Source organism: Trematomus bernacchii, unplaced genomic scaffold, assembly GCF_902827165.1.
Source record: "Trematomus bernacchii unplaced genomic scaffold, fTreBer1.1, whole genome shotgun sequence".
NCBI lineage: Eukaryota > Metazoa > Chordata > Actinopteri > Perciformes > Nototheniidae > Trematomus > Trematomus bernacchii.
In genome coordinates, this window is record NW_022987564.1 from 1,594,962 (window position 1) to 1,618,230 (window position 23,269).

The 23,269-nt window shown below is 41.4% G+C and overlaps 2 protein-coding genes across 3 annotated transcripts in view; both read left to right on the forward strand.

Moving 5' to 3' along the window:
* The window catches only part of LOC117478046 (ubiquitin-conjugating enzyme E2 E2-like), a 47,049-nt gene extending 36,514 nt beyond the window's left edge, over positions 1–10,535 (forward strand). The window contains exons 4-6 of the mRNA XM_034124914.1: positions 2,688–2,820; positions 6,288–6,435; positions 9,865–10,535. Of these exons, the coding sequence (XP_033980805.1) occupies positions 2,688–2,820; positions 6,288–6,435; positions 9,865–9,962 (379 nt within the window). The 3' untranslated portion in view covers positions 9,963–10,535. The remainder of the gene's footprint in view (positions 1–2,687; positions 2,821–6,287; positions 6,436–9,864) is intronic.
* A 3,912-nt stretch (positions 10,536–14,447) lies between these two features.
* LOC117478047 (ubiquitin-conjugating enzyme E2 E1-like) lies at positions 14,448–22,054 on the forward strand. Of its 2 annotated transcripts, none has more exons than XM_034124917.1 (6): positions 14,448–14,543; positions 16,319–16,471; positions 16,860–16,910; positions 20,352–20,484; positions 21,138–21,285; positions 21,576–22,054. In XM_034124917.1, the coding sequence occupies exons 2-6, from the start codon at positions 16,326–16,328 to the stop codon at positions 21,671–21,673; spliced, it is 576 nt and encodes a 191-aa protein (XP_033980808.1). In that variant the 5' UTR covers positions 14,448–14,543; positions 16,319–16,325; the 3' UTR covers positions 21,674–22,054. The 2 variants fall into 2 exon arrangements, with proteins under 2 accessions (XP_033980808.1, XP_033980807.1); XM_034124916.1 differs by lacking the exon at positions 14,448–14,543 and adding an exon at positions 14,644–14,729.
* Positions 22,055–23,269: the final 1,215 nt, after the last annotated feature.

A 23,269-nucleotide genomic window follows, 5' to 3' on the forward strand; every position in this document is an offset into this window, starting at 1 on the left:
CATTACGAACACCTCTCCTCTTCCTCGCTGTATCTGCAGCAGCAGCCTCTTAAATACAACTCCTCACTCAGACCTCAGGTGATTCTGCTGATCCTCTGTCAGTCTGACAGCACAAGGGCAGCTGCTGGAACACAGTAGTTCCCATTATCAGAAATACATAGTTCACAGGCCGCTTCCTCCAAATACCTTTAACGAAGAACATGTAGTCATTGATGGGTCTTGAGGGTTTTATTCATGTTAATTCCATTTGTCTCTTGGCGGTCAACTACCGACTTTCGACACTTTTTACTCCGCGTTCACACCGCAGTACTTTTCCCACTTTAGTTCCGATATAGTTCAGAAATGTCGCGTTCACACCAAAAAGAGCCGGAACTAAAATTAGTTCATGAGAACCTTTTTCACCCCCTTTTCCCTGCTAGAAACAGGGACTTTCGTGGGAGAAAAAGGTTCCGATGTCTGATTGGCTGGGCGGATTGCAAACCACGCAGAAGAAGAAGAAGTGACGTCAGCGGCTTCATTTGCCTAATCCACCCTCAGGGACTTATTCCGGTGTGAACGCGATCTGTACTTAGTTCATCAGAACTAAAGAGTTCTGATGAACTAAGTTCTCATGAACCTTTGTGGGAAAAGTACTGCGATGTGAATGCGCCTAATATAATAAGTATTACTATCAGGCGTGCATCCTCTTGGTCCTGTGTACTCTGCTTTACGGCATGAATTAGGTCGTACTCAATAGTAAACATAAACCTTACGCAGTCCAGAAACATACAAAACTATAGAAACGGTATTGTTTTTACTCTTTGTTATTCAATTCATTTAAATAAAATAAAGAATATACAACTTTCTTGCCAACATAGACATTTACCATAAATAGAAATACGCCTAAATGTCTCTTACAGATGCTTCTCTACCAGATCTAAAATCCTGTCAGAGCAGCGTTCAATCTGCAGAAACAGGAACAGGAGGCGATAAACATTTCCAGATGCTGCACTGAGCTGTGGGAACGCAGCAAGAGAGAAATCTGTGTCTGTGAACGTTTAGAAGCCTGCAGGATAATTTTGAAAGACAACCTGGCTATAGGGTTTGACTAAAAATTGCGTGTGTTTTGACACAGTTGTGTATTTTGACACAGTTGTGTGTTATGTATGAGTTATGTCCTCCTGGATGGATACAAATAGCCGAGAAATAAAATCACTCTGCTGCTCAGCGTGAGGCGGTGGCCTGACCTGACGGAGGTGTGTGTGTGTGTGTGTGTGTGTGTGTGTGTGTGTGTGTGTGTGTGTGTGTGTGTGTGTGTGTGTGTGTGTGTGTGTGTGTGTGTGTGTGTGGTGTGTGTGTGTGTGTGTGTGTGTGTGTGTTGTGTGTGTGTGTGTGTGTGTGTGTGTGTGTGTGGGTGTTGTGTGTGTGTGTGTGTGTGTGTGTGTGTGGTGTGTGTGTTGTGTGTGTGTGTGTGTGGGTGTGTGTGTGTGGTGTGTGTGGTGTGGGTGTTGTGTGTGTGTGTGTGTGTGTGTGGTGTGTGTGTGTGTGTGTGTTTGTGTGTGTGTGTGGTGTGGTGTGTGTTGTGTGTGGTGTGTGTGTGTGTGTGTGTGTGTGTGGTGTGTGGTGTGGTGTGTGTGTGTGTACAAGAAACCGACAGGGGCATCTGGCCTAATTCCAATAGCAAATGAAATTGGATTAGTGCCTCCCTCCTCGCAGCTGTGTGTGTAAATGTGTGTGTTTTTTCCTGTGTGTGTGTGTTGTCGAGAATCAAGGCAGCAATGGAGCTCAGCAGCCGGTGAACAGTGAGGACACCAATGCTGCTCAACACTTACTGTGTGTTTGTGTGTGTGTTTTTTTGTGTAAGTGTGTGTGTGTGTGTTTCCCGCTCGCCTGGCTGCAGACAGATCAGTCATCCACATGACATTGATCACACTCCTCATTTCTCCAGCTCACAGACACTCTTTGTTATCCTCTCTGCTGTAAAGCACAATAATCTGATGACAGGAAGTTGAAACAGCGGCTCAGTGCGGCTGATTTAACAGATGATTATCACGCAAACACACACACTTTATTTTATTTCATTTGCTGCAGCTGAGAAAATGTAGTTACAGGATAAGAGCCTTACCCAGTTTATTAGAATATGGCTATAACAATTACAATTTGGTCAAAATGCTAAGACAAAATACAATAAAAACGAATTGCAACACTTAACAATGATGAAAATACCTAAATATTAGATAAAGACTCTCAAATGTCTAGTTTAATTTTCAAAAAGGGCTCAGTTACCAACATGAATAGCACATGGTTTGGTTTAAAGCGGGTAACCGGGGCGATGCTTCGGCGTGCGCCCTCATACCAAAAATGCAGATTTGTCCCGTAAAATGTAAAGAATACAATATTTCTGTTCGTCAAAAACGGTTTAACGACTCAAAAAATATGAAAATTGACTGCAGAGACATCTTTGTTTTTACGGAGCTCTGACATCGCGTTGTTGCTTACGTCCGCGGCGCCATCTTGTATAAGGGCGCCATGTTCTCGCCAGAATTGATATATCATATATATGCAAGATCAGCGCCACAGTATCGCCCTCATACTATATTTTTGAGGGACTATTTTCCGCGGCGGATGAATCCTCTCCTTTGCTGCTGCAGAGAACATGAAGTGTAGTTTCTCTAAACACTAAAATGTCCTCCTTTTTTGACTTCCAGTGCTGGTCCTAAAGGAGACAACATCTACGAGTGGAGGTCCACCATCCTCGGCCCCCCCGGCTCCGTGTACGAGGGGGGGGTGTTCTTCCTCGACATCGCCTTCACACCAGACTACCCCTTCAAACCTCCCAAGGTGAGCGGCACCCTGCAGCTACACACACACACACACACACACACACACACACACACACACACACACACACACACACACACACACACACACACACACACACACACACACACACACACACACACACACACAGTCTAATGTTCGTTCTCCTTTAGCACGTTCACAAAATAATGGAGACAGCCGCACCGAAGATAAATGATGGGACCTGATTTTCTTTTAAAACACACTGTATGACATATACAGAAGAAGTTAGAATACACTGTCATAGATCAACATACGAATAGCATTATTATCATTGCAGCAGTAGTGTGTGTGAGTGTGTGTATGTGTGTGTGGGGGGTTGAGTCAAAATAAACTGCAGTGTGTGTTCATGGTAATAAAGGAATATGTCAACACGGAGGCTCAACGATGTAATCTAACAATGAAGCTCTGTGGTAAAGAGGAAGAAGATATCAGGCTACACACACACACACACACACACATATATACACACACACACACACACACATATAAAGGCATGGGATTTGCTGTAAAACAGACAAAAATAGAATATCACAAGACCTCGCCGTTTCTTGTTATTGTGTCCTCGTCTGATATCCGTTCAGCAGCATTTGGCTTCCCTCCAGTGTGTGTATGAGTGTGTTTGAGTGTGTGTGTGTGTGTGTGTGTGTGTGTTCTGCTGATGCAACTGTGTGTCAGTAATTACACGCGGTTGCATCCTCCCTCGGTTTGAGCCGCGCTTACAGCGGGGTTTTTGGTTTCTGAGTGTGATAATACTCTCTCTCTCTCTCTCTCTCTCTCTCTCTCTCTCTCTCTCAGCTATTTAAAGACACGTGTTGCAAAAATAAACAGGGAAATGTAAACAGGAAAATTATTTCAGGATATCTGCCGTGTTTACCCTGCTTCAATATGGACCATTCAGTAAGGAGAGGCGTGATGTTGGATTAAGGTTTAAAAGTGTTTTTTAAGAGTCATATTGACACGTAAAGCTAAATAAACCGTGCTGTAGGAAGCATGAAGGTAATTTTAGCCACTCTGTTTGCTTTTGATATTTAGATGGAGAAGTGTTCTCTCTTAAACTGTACTGACCCAGAGGAGGCAGCATCATTATCTGTTAGCATCAACCATGATTACAAGCTGTTAATGAGACCACACTGGCTGCTTTAGCATGCTAACGCTAACCTGGACACGAAACCTGCCCTCTACCATCCATGCCATATTTCTTGTAACAAAACCCTGAAATTAGTAAGCACTTATCACTTCCTTTTCCCTCTTCAATGGTGTTCTGAATGTGTTTTTGGTTGTTAGCACAAGCTGAAGAGATTTTGTTTCTACTACATCAAATACGTCAGTAAATACAACACTGGTGAACAACCGTTATAGACAAAGTATCACAAACGTTGAGATTATAAAAGCCAATGGAAATATCACAGTGGCTTTCTGTGGAGGGAACCTGGAAGATGCTGCCTTCAGGGTCGATTATGACGGTTGAAAACAGGAATACAAACCAGAACAAGCGGACTGTTTGCTTCTCATGTGAGTGCGAGAGGGCTGGCGGCTGTTTGTCTCTCATAACGAGGAGATGTGAAGGGGGGAACGTGGAGTTAATGAGGATAAAAGAGGGAGGAAAGGGGGGAGGCATGCCTGGTCAGCAGCTCAGAGGTCAGAGGTCAATCCTTAATGATGTAGTGCTGATGTGAGGCTCTTCACTCTGCAGAGACACCATCAATGCTCCTCTGTATCGAGCTGTGCATTCACCGTGGAGCTGCCATAATGTTTATACTGCATTAGTGTATTGGCAGACATCCATTAAAGGCTTGTTTGGAAATCAATCAGAGTGTATGATTGTATTTCTACAGCTGGATGTGTCCGGGCAGGCAGCACGTAGGATGTGAATAGTGATTTTACAAGGCTGTTTATCTCCTTTCTGAATTTAATTATTAAGTGATACATAAATGATTACTATTTATATATGGTGATGTTGAGAGGGTCGAAGATTTAAATCCACATGTATTGACCTTGTGATTCTGCAGCCTTTAACGTGAGGAATACATCTTTTGGGTTATGGGTAATGTTAGTTTGTAGCAGATATATCCAAATAAACGATGGCAAAGTCTTGGTAATTATTTATGACCAATCACGACAGAGCCGGCCAGCTAACCAATCAGAGCAGACTGGGCTCTGGTTTCAGACGGAGGGTGAAAAGAGGTGCTGCAGCACAGGCAGTATGAGAAAAATAAAGAGCTTTTTGAACATTAAAACATGGAGACATGTCCCAGTAGAGACACTACATACTGATATACACCTGAGCATCAGCAGGAGAGGACTCTTTAAAGTAGAGACACTACATACTGATATACACCTGAACATCAGCAGGAGAGAACTCTTTAAAGTAGAGACACTACATACTGATATACACCTGAACATCAGCAGGAGAGGACTCTTTAAAGTAGAGACACTACATACTGATATACACCTGAACATCAGCAGGAGAGGACTCTTTAAAGTAGAGACACTACATACTGATATACACCTGAACATCAGCAGGAGAGGACTCTTTAAAGTAGAGACACTACATACTGATATACACCTGAACATCAGCAGGAGAGAACTCTTTAAAGTAGAGACACTACATACTGATATACACCTGAACATCAGCAGGAGAGGACTCTTTAAAGTAGAGACACTACATACTGATATACACCTGAACATCAGCAGCATCTGCCCTCTATAGGCGCTTTCACACCGGAGTACTTTTCCCAGTTCCGAAAATGTGCGTTCACACCAAAAAAATCCGGAACTAGAACATAGTTCATGAAAACCTTTCCACCCCCTTTTCCGTCCCTGCTAGAGAGCAGGTACTTTCATGGGAGAAAAAGGTTCCTATGTCTGATTGGCTGGGCGGATTGCAAACCACGCCCCGTAAAACTCCCAAAACGTTTTGTGAAGCCGCCATTTTATTTCCCTCGCATTAGCATTATTAGCATTAGCATTAGCCCAGCGCACAAACGCAGAGAGACTAACTTATGGCAACACAAAAGAAAACATGGGAGCGGTGGAGATGAGGAGGTGTCGGCGTTTCTGGCGATTTACTCGGAAGGCTTCAGTAGAAGCTGCTGGGAGTCTTCCCAACCCCGGGGACTTCCGGCCGGGGACTTCGGGTGGCAATATACGCCGTGAAGTTGTTTGTGGCCTGCCAGTAAACCCAAAGCAGAAGAAGAAGAAGTGACGTCAGCGGCTTCATTTGCCTAATCCTCCCCCAGGGACTTATTCCGGTGTGAACGCGATCTGTACTTAGTCCATGAGAACTAAAGAGTTCTGATGAACTAAGTACGGCAAAGTACTTGGTGTGAAAGCGCCTTATAAGAGTGGGGTTTTATTCTAGCTTACAGGAAACTCATATGTTGTTTGTGTGTGTGTGTGTGTGTGTGTGTGTGTGTGTGTGTGTGTGTGTGTGTGTGTGTGTGCAGGTGACTTTCCGCACCAGGATCTACCACTGCAACATCAACAGTCAGGGTGTGATCTGTCTGGACATCCTGAAGGACAACTGGAGTCCTGCTCTCACCATCTCCAAGGTGCTGCTGTCCATCTGCTCCCTGCTGACTGACTGCAACCCTGGTGAGACACACACACACACACACACACTTCTCCTCATATCTCCCGCCATGTTAAGCTGTGGCAGTTTGACTGACAGGTCCTTTCTGTGTGGGTAATGTAAACGGACGCGTGTCACTTTGATGACAGACTGCAGGTTTGTGTAACACAGCTCCTGCACACAGATATATTTATATTCTTTTATAGAATAATCATATTTGCAAATCAGCTACTCAGTGTTTACCGTAATCCTATTATTGTTTTTGTTACTTACATCTCTTAATCCTTATATCCTTATGTGAACTCCTACCTGTCCTTTTTTCTGTGCTTTACTATAATTGCTCCCTATCTAATCATCTTTATTTTATCTGTACGGTGTCTTATCTAATCTTATTTAATTGTATCTTAATCTTATCTTTAACTTAACATTACTGAGATTTCAGAAGAGCGTCTCCATTACGTAATGTTCTGTAATGGTTAAATGGTCGAAGCATAAATTATTACTAATTAAATACGGTGATGATAAGAGGGCGGACGATTTAAATCCACATGCATCGGCCTTGAGATTCATTAGCCTTCGAAGTCTTAAATGAATCATCTGGGTCGAAATACTTAGTATAACTGTAGCAGATATATCCAAATATATGATGTCGAGTAAATAAGGTAAATATGCAATTGTTGGCATGCAAAGTAGAACAAATACATGACATTATTTTCATAGCGCTCGCATTCATCCTCTTATGATATTGTTCCATAAACCATTAGCCTGGGCAGTAAAATCAATATTCAAGCAGCACTAAACACAGCCCTGTAAACACCTGAAACATCAAGGACAAGACGTCAACTCTCTTAAAGCTAATGACATCCATCAGGCTCTGGTTAAGAAGCAGAGGAGGATTTTATGGACCAGTTAAACCAGTACGATAGTTCCTCAGCTGCCAGTAATGAAGCAGAGCGGCAAAAAGCAGAACAGAAATCGCAATAATTAGGTTGAGCGTGAAATAATTAATAGAATAAGAATCAGTGAGCGGTGCAGAATAATGACAGGTGATTTCACATGTGGATAACAGGGAACAAGATGGTAACGGACAGGAAATGGTGAGGGGGGGGTCTGATAGTCCTGATGGTGAAGACCTCTCTGTGGGGATTGCTCTTTGATAACTAAGCAGCGCAGATTCTTCCTCTCTGTGGGTGAAAGAAAATCCTCTCCTCCTCCTCCTCCTCCTCCTCAGAGATCAAATGATTCCTTTAAAACTATTACACAAAAGAGATTTGATCGACACCCCGTCCTCACTATGAAAAAAGAGAGACTTTCCTTCCCTCTTTCTGCCTCTTGCCTCATCAAAATCTGTCTTTTAAACCCTGCCTCAAGTGCAGAATGTTCTCACTTTTACTTTTCCCACCATTTTGAACAAAGTGTTCTCTTTAGTGTTTACTTCCTGTCTACAGTATGTTCAAAATTGACCAATCAGCATCAAGTATTCAACTATGCCGTTTAGTTAAAATTATTACATTTTTATTAACGTCCATACCTTAAAAAGTTGTGCAATTTATACTTATTTCAACCCAAACTATGAGGCTTTACTGAACTAAAGCATGTTGTTTTGCAGCATTTTTGTTTTACTTTACAACTATGTGCCAAGAATATGTTTCTCTCAAAACGTGATTTGAGTATGAAGAGCGATCTGCTGGATGAAAGTCCTGGATATCCAAGCATATTTTTCTGAATCTGATTAACATTGAATCCCCAGATTCCTCCAAGTTCTTTACAGTTGTTCCAAATGACCACACTTGTAGACTCCTGAACAATGGAGGGTGTTGTGTGAAGGATAAAAATGCCTCAAGTGCTGAATGTCTAAAAAAAAAAAACGCTAAAATATCCCTCCTCCGCCTTCAGTCAGAAGCTTTCCTCCCGCGCAGGGAGAGGAGGTCTTTGGCATGTAGCTCATTAAAGCGGCGGAGGCGGATTGAATGACAGTTAATCAACCCGTCGCTCGGCCGCCAAAATGATCCCTCATCACGTCCCGGAATCACATCTCTACCCAGGGGTGTAAAGTACATTTACTCAAGTACTGTACTTAAGTAAAAATGTAAGGTACTTCACTTGAGTATTTTTCAGGCTGTGCTACTTTATACACTTACTTTCCTACATTTTGGTAGCAATGTTTTTATTTTTTACTCCAACGTCTTTTCCCTCCTTTTCGCAACCTCTGTGCAACCACCAAAAAAGCAATGTAAGATTTTTAACAAAGCCGCAGGGATTCCTCCTGCAGGGCCGGATCATATTTCAGGCTGGTGGTGATATTCAGGCCGGTCTTTTATAATAAAGGTATCTGCGTTATCCCCTCTGTAGCTGCAGGGCTGTCAGTGTGTCAGAGCTGTAATAACACTCGCTCCGCCTCAGAGGAAGCCTTCAATCTGGATTCATATCAGAAAGGTTTCAGATCAAAACTGTTAATGGACTCGGCTGGTGAAGCTCCTTCTGAAGGGGCTGGAAATATGTAGAAATATGTAATCTACATTAACCCAGTGTAATGTCATCTTTTAAATGCACTGTTTTTTTTCCAATGGTTCCTTTTTTAATAGTTCCTTAAAGGTGGGTTAGGTAATTCACTTCAGAAACACTTTTTGTTATATTCCATGGAATGCTCTTAACATCCCGACAGCAATGAATACATTAAATGCTTTGACAATAAATACATAAATAAATGTCATCTGTGGAAGCCGTGGCGCTGCAAAAAGCACGACCAATCATCTGAGCCGGCCCGGCTAAAATAACTGGATGGCCTACCTGCCTGTCAGCCTTCCATCTCGTGCACAAACTTATCTCGTGCCCTCATTGGTCATGTGCGCGTTCGTGTGTGTTGGAGGAGGGGCTCTGTAAGGAAGTAGATTTTTTCCGGTTGTGTACTTTCAAATTATAGCGCACTCGAGCTGGTTTCTCCATTCTTACCTACCCTACCTTTAATCAGTATTGCAATAATTAGATCATTTGTACACATTCATACTGCAGAAAGTGGTCAGGAACAATGCAGGTATGAGGCTTGTTTACAGTGTGCTGCATTCAAAACAGGTTTTTGGGACAATTTTATGTTTTTTTTATGAGAAAAAGAGTTCTCATACTGCCTGTGCTGCAGCACCTCTTTTCACCCTCTGTCTGAAACCAGAGCCCAGTCTGCTCTGATTGGTTAGCTGGCCGGCTCTGTTGTGATTGGTCAACCTCTTAGAGATGTCCGCTTAATGATGAAAAAAAATCCCACAAAAAGCAGAATAGAGCCCTTTAAGACAAAGATATAGGAAATATTAGAATAAGAATTAAATCTGAATACTGAGTTTATTCCAGTGGTTTGAAACGTGGTCCTATTGTTTTAACCTTTTACACCAAAATAAGGATACTGTGACACTTGTATTTGTTGTTTCAATTCTCACTGAGTTTTTCTCTTGTGTTCTCAGCCGACCCTCTGGTGGGAAGCATCGCCACACAGTACCTGACCAACAGAGCGGAGCACGACAGGATAGCCAAACAGTGGACCAAACGCTACGCCACATAGACAGACACACACACACACACACACACACACACACACACACACACACACACGCACACCTCCCAACTCTATGGAAGCACACCCGCTCCTGTCACCCCCCCCCCCCCCCCCCCCCCAACACCTGGAAAATGAACTCTTATTTGTTCCATGCTGACTTGAAAAGCTTCTTTTTTATACAAAGAGTCTATTGGGATTGTATTTTCCAATACACTGAATGTTGATATGGTCATGAAAAGCTTTAATACTGTTATTGTATCGTTGTAATGTCGTTGCATTGTTTATAACATGGTCGCTCCTATTCTTATCTTTATTATTCCCATTCCATGTGATGGTTTCTATGTAAACGGATCATTCTGAGTGAGTGCTTTTACTTTCTCTCCCAGTGCTTTTGGTGGATATTAGTGCATGGCCTCAGGATGTGTGTGTTCATGCAGCGGACGTGTTCGTAGTGTTTTTATTCATTTTTTTATTTTTCTGTCCTGGCATGGAGGGAGCCCGTCACCATGATAGTGCTATAAGTCTGCTGTACATTTAACGCCTAAACATATTCGATTAAACACTGGCTGTATCGTGTCACAGCGAGTCTCTGTCTCTTTACTCTCTGTGTGTGTGTGTGTGTGTGTGTGTGTGTGTGTGTGTGTGTGTGTGTGTGTGTGTGTGTGTGTGTGTGTGTGTGTGTGTGTGTGTAGTGTGTGTGTGTGTGTGTGTGTGTGGTGTGTGTGTGTGTGTGTGTGTGTGTGTGTGTGTGTGTGTGGTGTGTGTGTGTGTGTGTGTGTGTGTGTGTGTGTGTGTGTGTGTGTGTGTGTGGTGTGTGTGTGTGTGTGTGTGTGTGTGTGTGTAGGTGTGTGTGTGTGTGTGTGTGTGTGTGTGTGTGTGTGTGTGTGTGTGTGTGTGTGTGTGTGTGTGTGTGTGTGTGTGTGCAGCAGGCTCAGCTGCACACAAAACAGTGACACTTTATTTTCACATAAGGAAACTTTTGACCGTTTTTTTTAGGGGTAATGGAGTTTACATAATACAATAACATGGAGCTAAAGTGTATAAGTACAGTCTATCAAACAAAGTAATGCAAAGGCTACTCCAAAGTATGCGGGACCAATGTCTTCAGGAACGTTTAGGTACTAAATACACAAATGACTTGACTCTCAATATACATTTTAGTGATTTCAAAATGATCTTATGGCTCTCTCTAAGCAACATTTGAAGTTTGTAATCGTAGTGTCGTTGTAGTAAACCTAAGACAAAGTCATTTTGATGATCGGATATTTCAGGGTTTTGCGGAGTCATGTCATGGTCAAATGAAACTCTTGAATTTTCATAGTAGGTAGAGCACAAAGGAAACAAAGCAACTCTTGTGTGTGCGCGTGTGTGTGTGTGTGTGTGTGTGTGTCCCCGACCACTTCCTGTTAGACATGAGTCTTCACAGCTTCACCACAGAGAGCAGCGGTTAGATGGTGAAAGGAAACCATTTATAATTTCAGGTCATTGAATTAGTGAAAGTTAAAAATACAGTGCTAATATTTTGAGGATTTCTTTTGACAAATTAGACGTATTAATATGTTAAAAAAGCTGGGGGATATGGTGTATATTATCAGAAAACAACAAAAGTGGTTCAAACTAACGGAAAAATATCACAAATTTAAGAAAAAACACTGAAAAAAAAATTGTACTTTTATCTTAGAGAAATTGTTTGTGTTGTTGTTGTTGTTGTTTTTTCTTGCAAATGTACTACCTTTAAACTATAGACTCCAACGGGTTCAAAATGCAGCTGCACGACTCCTCGCGCATACCAGATCATGGCACCACATCACCCCAGTCCTCAAAGACCTTCACTGGCTTCCTGTCTCCCATCGCATCAACTACAACATACTGGTCCTCACCTACAAAGCCCTCCACCATCTGGCCCCCCCTTATCTCCCAAACCTTCTCACCCCCTATCAACCCCCACGGTCCCTCAGATCCACCGCAGCCGGACTCCTATCCATTCCCACATCCACACTCTGCAGCTTTGGGGACAGAGCCTTCTCAGTGGCAGCTCCTAGGCTCTGGAATTCCCTCCCCCAAGATCTTCGTGACAGTGGGTGTTTCTCAATGTCGAGGAAGGCTGCTCCAGAGCCACTATTTCAACTTGGGATGCTACGTCATCGAGTGCCGCCAAAGGACTGTTCCAATGTCCAGGATGCTTGGAATTCTACCGAGGCCGGCGTCCTTCGTTGCGGGAAATTTCGAGGCTGCACATGTGTATCCACAATGCTTTGCGCACGGACCAATTTCCATAATCTTTGGTGGAAATCACGCTCCATTTAAGGCGGGGCCTCGCATATTACGCACACCTGCACACCTGTTAGCCTGTTCCACCATTCTTCGTTTTCCGAGGCTAGGAAGGATTCCTGCCTCGCTTCTGAAGGACCTGACTCGGAGGGACATGTCCTACCAAGGAAGCGTCCTCGACATTGAGAAACACCCCCTGAGTCCCTCACAGTCTTTCAATCCCGCCTCAAAACCCATCTCTTCAACTCTGTCTACCCATAAGCCCCGCCCCCCCCCCCCCCCCCCCCCCCCTCTCAATCAACTTCCTCTTGACTGCCTTTTCTGTTTGTCTACCCTCCCTCATACTGTAAAGCGTCTTTGAGTTGTAGAAAAGCGCTATATAAATATAATGTATTATTATTACCTTTATAATCATGGGAAATGTTGAATCTTAGACATTTGTTATTTTTATCCATTTTATTTAGTTATATTTCTTTGAATTCCCTATTTTTAATCTCAACAAAATTCTAGTTTGTTTTCGTGAAATGTCACTTTTTGATTTGGGAATATTTTCACAAAAGATTTGATCCTATTGACTTTAATTTTAAATTAGTGATTTAAAAAAAAAAAGTATTATGTAAAATGTTCATATTGAATTTACACTCAACTGGTGAATTTAGAAATGTGATGTTTATTATATGAATGTAAAAGGCTGTAATTCATCGTGTGGACCAAAACAGAGAGAGGTAAGTTAATGGATTTTCTAATAATGCCCATGTTTATATTTAATGTAATATTTCTCTAGTTTGCTTTTATTATTACATCCTTATGTCTCTCACCCTTTGAAACTCAATATTTGTAATATAAAGATGAATGTAGATGTCCAGTCTGTCTGCTTCTGGACCCTCACTTCCGGTGAGAAGCGGCACGCGTCCAGCGGCACGCGGCAAGTTCACGTCTTTGTTCACAAAAATCCCGGAAATTAGACAATTCATATCCTTCAAAATAAAAGCAGCAGATTTAACTCGCACAACTCAAGCAATTTACAATTATATACACTATAACGTGTACAATAACGTGTTTTTTTTTTGGACCAAATTAATATAATCGTTTTATAATTGAACTCTATTTTTTAATACCCTTCTTTAGATTCAAGATTCAAGACTTTTATTGTAATTCGTAGGCTTATTAAAGAACATATATATTTACATACATATACACTATGCTCCATAATAGCAATTCATGATCGTACAAACATTTAAATAACATTTAATAATTGATAATTGATGATATGTTATGTCATAATACACTTTTATTCTTGTATTTCCTTAACTTTGCGGTTATATATTAAAGGGGGACCTATCATGCAAAATGCACTTTTTGATGTCTTTTATACATAAATATGTGTCCCCGGTGTGTCGGGGAACTCACACAGCGTCAGAAAATAAAACCCTTTCTCTTTTCCTCCGTACACAAATCTTTTAAAAACGGGGGTACAACTAGCGGATACAGATTTGCTGCCGATATGACATCAAATCGGCGGCGGACCCACAGAAAATTGCTATCAGAAACAATGCCTGACGTGTTTTGGACGTAATCTCGTCTTTGTTTACATTAGCAAGCCTCGCTAACACTCAGAGCTAACCTGTAGAAATAATCCTTGATGTGGTTTAGAACAGGATGGCGTTTTATCACAGCAGAATTTAACTTTATCTCCGGTAGAATTCTGATCAGGCATTAGCTCCGCCTCCTCTTTTTTTTTTTTCATTACATTACATGTTACTTGTTAGACGCTTTTATCCAAAGCGACTTACATACTCAATACTGTGGGCAATCCCAACAGGAGCAATTTGGGGTGAAGTGTCTTGCCCAGGGACACAACGACATGCTGACTGCAGTGGGGTTTGAACCTGTGACCCCCTGATCCGAACACCAAAGGACCCAAAATCCGCGTTTCTCTAAACAGGGCTGCAAAAGAGGGTTATGAGCAGTATGAGGCATAGCTAATCTGTTTGGTATGTTAAGCAAAAAACTTCACAGACATGTTTTTTATAGGTATGGCCCTACAATATATGTTTCCCAATATAGCATAATAGGTCCACTTTAAGCTGTTATTATACCTTATGTTTCTTTTGGTGCCCTTTTATGTTCTTGCATGCACTAATAAACTTGATCTTATCTTATCAATATATCATTAATACCTTCTCAGTTTCCGTATGCTTTTATTTTCTGAAACGATGACCGGAAGTGAGATTTATCTCCACCGTTGGCGCTTTGACACTCGTGCGTTCAGGCGTCGGAGACACACACACATAAGCTGTGCACACACAAAGAAAGGTATAAAATACTAACCATTTGTATTGCAGGGCAGCATATTGTTAGCATTGGATGTAATGTGTGTTTTCTGCAGGATTCTGGGGCTCCACACGTTTCCGGGTTGCCTTTAAAATGAGGATTTAAGAGTCGGTGCATCCTGTGACTCTGAGATCAGCTGCATGTCGACGGATATAGCTTTAAAAAAATGCAAGGAGAGGAAACCCTTTAAGTGCACGGCGTGGTGTGTGTGTGTTTTGGGTTTAAAGGGTTAGAAACAGGCTGTCAGGGCTGCAGTAGCATTTAGATTTCGGCAGGTAAAAGTTTCTTTAAAAGGTGTAAAGTGTGCACGCTGCGACATCGATGCATGTTTCCATCCCCGACCTATTTGACTCCATACACAGCCTCCTGTTGTGTGTCTGTGTGTGTCCGTGGTCTGTGGTATCTTTCAGAAGTAGGCCTGTAGCCCAACTAATCATCATATTATTTCCCTTTGTGGCAGGTTAAAAAAGAACCGCAGAGTGCAAACAGAGAAAAACAGCACAGCCGATAAATTCCTCATTAGCATTCACAATGTGTCACATTAAATTGATGTGTCAAATTAACTCGGGTCAACCTTAAATCGAGGTATTTTTGTTAAATTAACGTAAAACTCAACGGAGCTTCTGATTCTTAGTGACGTTCTATTGGCGCGAGAGGTTCTATTTACGTGTGTGTAAAACAACGTGCCAGATTCCATTAAAAAAATCTTAAATGTAAATGTTTTTGCCCTTATTTGCGGCTGTTTTTAGGTAATACAACTAAATAAAGATTGCAGAAGACTTGTAAGGACCTTCTGTTAATTTCGGCATTACAGGTATACCTTTTTAATACGATCTAAATGTCATTTGGTTAAAAAAAACTACATTTGAAACACACCAGGGGAAATGTAAAGTGTTAAAGCGAAAGTAAAGAGGCAAAAATATTGAATAAGAGGCATGAATAAAATATTAGAGACAGAATTTACTCAATTTACAAAAGACAACAATAGGTGGACAACAATAAAGGTGGGGTAGGTAATTTTGGAGAAACCAGCTCGAGTGCGCTAGAATTTGAAAATACACAGCCGGAAAAAATCTGCCACTTCCTCACAGAGCCCCTTTTCCAACACACACGAACGTGCACGAGATAAGTTTGTGCACAGATGGAAGGCTGACAGGCAGGTAGGCCATCCAGTTATTTTAGCCGGGCCGGCTAAAATGATTGGTCGTGCTTTTTACAGTATTACGGCTTCCACAGATGACATTTTTTTTATGGATTTTTTTGTCAAAGCACTTAAGATATTCATTGCTATCGGGATGTTAAGAGCATTCCATGGAATATAACAAAAAGTGTATCTCGAGCCGGTTTCTCAAACTTACCTACCCCACCTACAGTAACAGTATTTAAAATAATTAAAGTAGTTTGATATTAGTGCGCTTATTTACGGCTGTTTCTAGTTAGAAATGTTGGAGGAGACTTTTAAGGGTCCTCTGTTAACTTCAGCACAACAGGTTCATATTTCAAAACAACATCATTTGGTTAACACAACCTGCCTTTTAGTCCAGAAAGACGGTGAAAGTACACTTTAATTGAAGTATTATTGTATTGGAGACATGCCGAAATTCTTGAGTGCCACTTCACCTCAAGTGTTGGTCAAGCTTTAATCATTCCCCCTTAAGCACGGCTTTAAAGTGAGATGCCAGATTTTTTTTTTAATGGGGTTTGGGGCAAAGGTGGTTTGTATTTTTCTACATCTCGCGTTTGTGCTTCTTCCCCAGGCTCGTTATGTCGGATGAAGATTCGCGTTCCAGCACCAACTCTTCCTCCTCTTCATCGTCAACACATCATCAGGACACAAACACACCGAAGAAACGAGAAAGCAAAGCCAGCATGAACAAGTCCTCCAAACTCCTCTGCACCAGTGCCAAGAGGTGGGCTGTTTTTCAGGAGGAGCACACATTTGGATATTCTGCCACTTATTTCCAGGCTTGATTTTCAGTCTTTTAGGGTTTTTTAAAGAGGCCCTATTCAGATTTTTGGGGGTTTCCCTTTCCTGTATTGTGTTAAATAGATTTGTGTTCATGTAAACGGTCTGCAAAGGCTGCAGCACATGAGAAAAATAAAGAGCTTTTTGAACATTTTAGCATGGAGACATGTAGTGATCATTTGTAGGCGTGTTACGTACTAGATTACAGAGAAGCAACACGTTTTATTTTCTTTAACATTCAGTACATTAGTTGCAAAGCATCCTTTTCCCATATTTCATTCACAGCATTTGTTAAGAGTTTAGCATTTAATGCATGCGTTTTATTTTTGCAGAATCCAGAAGGAGTTGGCTGACATTACATTGGATCCACCACCAAACTGCAGGTGAGTGCGTTATTTTAGTGTGTGTGTGTGTGTGTGTTTTATTTTTAAGGAGGACATTAATTATGTTATGAGAAATGAATGCAAAGTCATCCTTCGTGTGGTGCCAGGTTGAAAACAGCCCCTCACACACTCCTTTGTCGACTTCTTGAACACAGTAGTATCGCTCTGAAACTCTCGCGCTCCTATTGGCTAGCGCTCCAACACATTGTACGTGATAGGCTAAGCGGCAGGACATCTCTAAGCGGTTGACCAATCACAACAGTCAGCCAGCTAACCAATCGGAGCAGAATGGGCTCTGGTTTCAGACAGAGGGTGAAAAGAGGTGCTGCAGCACAGGCAGTATGAGAAAAATAAAGAGCTTATTGAACATTAAAGCATGGAGACATGTCCCAGTAGAGACACTACATACTGATATACACCTGAACATCAGCAGGAGAGGACTCTTTAAAGTAGAGACACTACATACTGATATACACCTGAACATCAGCAGGAGAGGACTCTTTAAAGTAGAGACACTACATACTGATATACACCTGAACATCAGCAGGAGAGGACTCTTTAAAGTAGAGACACTACATACTGATATACACCTGAACATCAGCAGGAGAGGACTCTTTAAAGTAGAGACACTACATACTGATATACACCTGAACATCAGCAGGAGAGGACTCTTTAAAGTAGAGACACTACATACTGATATACACCTGAACATCAGCAGGAGAGGACTCTTTAAAGTAGAGACACTACATACTGATATACACCTGAACATCAGCAGGAGAGGACTCTTTAAAGTAGAGACACGACATACTGATATACACCTGAACATCAGCAGGAGAGGACTCTTTAAAGTAGAGACACTACATACTGATATACACCTGAACATCAGCAGGAGAGGACTCTTTAAAGTAGAGACACTACATACTGATATACACCTGAACATCAGCAGGAGAGGACTCTTTAAAGTAGAGACACTACATACTGATATACACCTGAAAAAGAGAATCATATGTCCTCTTTAATATCTAATGTTCTCCTCTGCTGCTGCAGGAGTCAGATTTGGTAAAGCTCTGTGTTCCTGTTTGAAAGGTTAAAGCTCAGTAAAAATGAAACCGCTGAAATGTCAGCGCTCTTGCAGTGTGTGTGTGTGTGTGTGCGTTATACCCTCAGATACTGAAGTGAATGAGACAGAGATAACATGTCATCTGAATGTCAGTCAGAGGAACATCAGTCTGATGGATTTAGTGGGTACAAAATCTATTCTTAGTACAGGAATTCTGATTTAATATAAAGGGGTGTGTGTTATATTTTTAAACCGCATCAGTACATTTCCATCATCTTGTTTCGGCCACTATTGAAACAAAGTCTACATGTCCCTGCTTGGCATTTGGCTTAGTGAAAACCCTACAGTCTGTCCAGTGTAAAAGTGAGGATTTACTTATCAGTGTGAAGCGTTAATTAGGGATAAAGGTGCAGATTCAGACAGTTTGTTTGTGAGATTACGTCCTGACATTTCCTTCTTCTGTTATTACAAACCACACACACAGAAACCACTGATCACAGAAGCGCTGTGCAGAATAACTGAATAATAGATTGTCTCCTTATTTATGTAAACACACTGCTGTACACTGTGCAATTCAGTCTTTATTTGTATCTGACAAAGAGTCCTGCTTATCATTTAAATTGAAACTGCAAAGTGAAGTTTGGAGCGCTTCATCGAGCAGAAGCTGGTGTTGACTCTGTTCAGTTTTATCTCCTAATGATCTTTTCTTTTATCACCCTCACCGTGCTCTCATAATGACTCACACGGGCGATTGCTTTTTATTGTTTTTAATGAATTACCAATATGACTTGGACTGGAGTTTTGACTGCAACACATTAAAAAGATGGTGCTGATGGAGTCATTTAGCAGATTTTGAGTGCTGAACCAGAATAAGCCTCAGTATGTGGAGGATAAACGGAAATAAAATGAGAATTAAAATCTGGTTAGGCTCCTCAGGCTGAGGGTGTACAGCCAGGAGGTGGAGGCTGTGTGTGAAATATGGGTTGAAATATGATTGCACAATTAAGTGTAGAATAATGATGCCACCAGCATTTAGTTCCTCGTCTTGCTTTAAAGAGTCCTCTCCTGCTGATGTTCAGGTGAATATCAGTATGTAGTGTCTCTACTTTAAAGAGTCCTCTCCTGCTGATGTTCAGGTGTATATCAGTATGTAGTGTCTCTACTTTAAAGAGTCCTCTCCTGCTGATGTTCAGGTGTATATCAGTATGTAGTGTCTCTACTTTAAAGAGTCCTCTCCTGCTGATGTTCAGGTGTATATCAGTATGTAGTGTCTCTACTTTAAAGAGTCCTCTCCTGCTGATGTTCAGGTGTATATCAGTATGTAGTGTCTCTACTTTAAAGAGTCCTCTCCTGCTGATGTTCAGGTGTATATCAGTATGTAGTGCCTCTACTTTAAAGAGTCCTCTCCTGCTGATGTTCAGGTGTATATCAGTATGTAGTGTCTATACTTTAAAGACTCCTCTCCTGCTGATGTTCAGGTGTATATCAGTATGTAGTGTCTCTACTTTAAAGAGTCCTCTCCTGCTGATGTTCAGGTGTATATCAGTATTTAGTGTCTCTACTTTAAAGAGTCCTCTCCTGCTGATGTTCAGGTGTATATCAGTATGTAGTGTCTCTACTTTAAAGAGTCCTCTCCTGCTGATGTTCAGGTGTATATCAGTATTTAGTGTCTCTACTTTAAAGAGTCCTCTCCTGCTGATGTTCAGGTGTATATCAGTATGTAGTGCCTCTACTTTAAAGAGTCCTCTCCTGCTGATGTTCAGGTGTATATCAGTATGTAGTGCCTCTACTTTAAAGAGTCCTCTCCTGCTGATGTTCAGGTGTATATCAGTATGTAGTGTCTCTACTTTAAAGAGTCCTCTCCTGCTGATGTTCAGGTGTATATGAGTATGTAGTGCCTCTACTTTAAAGAGTCCTCTCCTGCTGATGTTCAGGTGTATATCAGTATGTAGTGTCTCTACTTTAAAGAGTCCTCTCCTGCTGATGTTCAGGTGTATATCAGTATGTAGTGTCTCTACTTTAAAGAGTCCTCTCCTGCTGATGTTCAGGTGTATATCAGTATGTAGTGTCTCTACTTTAAAGAGTCCTCTCCTGCTGATGTCCAGGTGTATATCAGTATGTAGTGTCTCTACTTTAAAGAGTCCTCTCCTGCTGATGTTCAGGTGTATATCAGTATGTAGTGCCTCTACTGGGACATACGCTAGCCAATAGGAGCGTAGGAGTTTTACATAGTGATGTCATCACATTCCAGAACTTGGGGATGTTAGCCTTTGCAGACCATTTACATGCACACAAACCTATAGAACACACTACAGGAAAGGGAAACCCTCCAAAAAGCAGAGCCTCTTTGAAAGCCCTTAATGTTCCCTGTTTCCTGACAGTGCTGGTCCTAAAGGAGACAACATCTACGAGTGGAGGTCCACCATCCTCGGCCCCCCCGGCTCCGCGTACGAGGGCGGGGTGTTCTTCCTCGACATCGCCTTCACACCAGACTACCCCTTCAAACCTCCCAAGGTGAGAGCAGAAGTATTGTTGGCTTGCAGCGAAGCATTTTGATAGATGTCTCTATTCCAGAGGCGTCACTTTCATACTTCCTATTCTCCACTAGAGGGCAGCAATGCACTTTGAAATGTAAGGCCAATCAGCAGTTTGTAATGGATCATCTTTATTCCCTGAGTTCCTCTGTTATATTATATAAATTGATTAATTTAAATGGATTTAGGCATACGATAAAGCATGTTCCTTTTTGTTTTATTCATGCTGTATGGATTTGTTTTTGTATGTTGTAAAAATCCCAAAACAAATTCTTCTTTTTGACACAACCAAACATCACAATTTGACTTTGACTTCCCATATGTCCAAACTTAAACACCTCATCAAATCTGACCTGAAAGCTTTTCTTAATCATCGGCCAATCTTCTTAAATTCAGTATATATTTAATTTATTTAATAACTACTTGTCTATAAGTGCATTTGTGTTGGATTAAAGTGAAGGACGTGTCAGAAATAAATTACATTTGAGCTTCATGGGTTTGATATACATTTCAATTTGACTGGAATGACAAAGTTTACAATGCAACTGTCATTAGAGTTTGAGTTTAGCTTAAGAGAGTGTGTTGTGTGTGTGTATATATATATATTTGTTGTGTGTGTGTGTGTGTGTGTAGGTGACTTTCCGCACCAGGATCTACCACTGCAACATCAACAGTCAGGGTGTGATCTGTCTGGACATCCTGAAGGACAACTGGAGTCCTGCTCTCACCATCTCCAAGGTGCTGCTGTCCATCTGCTCCCTGCTGACTGACTGCAACCCTGGTGAGACTCACACTCACACACACACACACACACACACACACACACACACACACACACACACACACACACACACACAGTGCTCATTGACTGCAACTCTGGTGAGACACACACACACACACACACACACACACACACACACACACACACACAGTGCTCATTGACTGCAACCCTGGTGAGACATACACACACACACACACTCTCCATTCTACTACATTTAAAGTAGCCACTCACTCACTCACACACATTGTTACTTCCTGTTTATAATTGTGAGGTGTTGTTTGTGTTCTCAGCCGACCCTCTGGTGGGAAGCATCGCCACACAGTTCACCACCAACAGAGTGGAGCACGACAGGATAGCCAAACAGTGGACCAAACGCTACGCCACATAATGAACCACAGCATGGGGAGAGGGGGGGGGGGGGATTTTTATCTCTGAAATGAAAATCTTAATCCTGACGTTTTTGTTGTTTATTGTATTTTTATTATAAGTTATCTCCGACCCAGTTATACCCAAACCTGGCAATAATGCGTTTTTAGTTTGTGCTTGAAGATGGATGCTAATGCTAATATGCTAACTGTGTCACAGCATGAATCCCAGTTCCAATTATATCAGTGTAACATATTCTCACGTGTTAAATTCTCCCTGTTTTTGGAAAAGGTGTTAAGATCTGAATGGATGTTGGTTGTGATTTGTGTTCTCTTCCGATGAATAGCTTGTTCTGTTTCTCTTCAGTATTAAACATTACCAACTGCCTTTGTTTCAATCAGGAGAGACTTGTTTTTTTTGAGTAAACACAAAACACAATATCAACACACACCACTGGGGGCCAAGCAAGGCATCCAAACGTGAGTAAAACAAATTGTATGGAAGGAAAACGCGCTAGAAATGTCTGTTTAAGGCGTCTAGGTGGCTTGGATAGAAAGCAAGCAAGGAAGGAAGGAAGCAAGCCGTGACATATGTAGAGGAGGAAAATGAGGAAGAACTCGTTCAATTTGAATCTGGTGTGTAAATAAATTACCACTGCATGTTATTTGTTAATTTTCTTTGTTATTGGGGTACATTTTTGATGAGTGGGTTATAGTGGTTACAATGGTATGGTACCATGACATCAAGTCAAATTCCTAGTATGTGCGAACCTACCTGGCAATAAACCTGATTCTGATTCTGATGGTGGGGACAGTGAAATAGAAAAAAATATTAATTGGAATTCTGAGGGGAAAGAAATCTATTTTGTTCTAAAAAAAAAAAACCCCCGATATTTCTGACTTTAACATCTGGGCCCAGTAGTTCAAAACTTTTAATCTCAATCAGATCCGATCAGATTTTGAAATCCCATTTTTTGTGATCCAGGATCAGACCACTTGGCCAGATTTTGTCCCAGTTTTTCAAAGCAGTTCAGGATCGGATCACTCTGATCCAGATCCAGACTTTTCAAGATTACTAGATCCTGAATATCAGTGCTTTAATCCTACCGATCGCCATCTGAAAAATAATACAAGGAAGACGAGACCACATTGCAGAGACTTCTATAGTCCGCAATTACTTTTGAAAGGTGAGGACAGATGATGGACTTTTTTTGGTTGAAGATATTTTTTCTTACATTTATGATTGACAATCTTTGTTGTGATACTTTTATGAGCATAAACATTTATGTCATCAACATTTGGTTGAAAACAAAATAGGCCACCACAAAGGTGACCAAAAAATGAAAAATAAAATTGATTTGCTATGAAGGCTAAAAATTGTGTATTATTTCAGTTAACAAACTTTGCCATCTTATTTATATTGAAACATATTTTTAAATAAATTGTACAGTACATTTTGCTCTGGTAATCCACTGGAAATCCACCCCTCTGGTGGGATCAAGATAATCCAGTTTTTCGGGATCAAACTGATCCTGTGTTGTCGGTTTGAACGACCTGTTTTGAAGATTTGATCCAGATTAAAGCTTGGATTTGATTTCCTGATCTGATCGGATATCAAA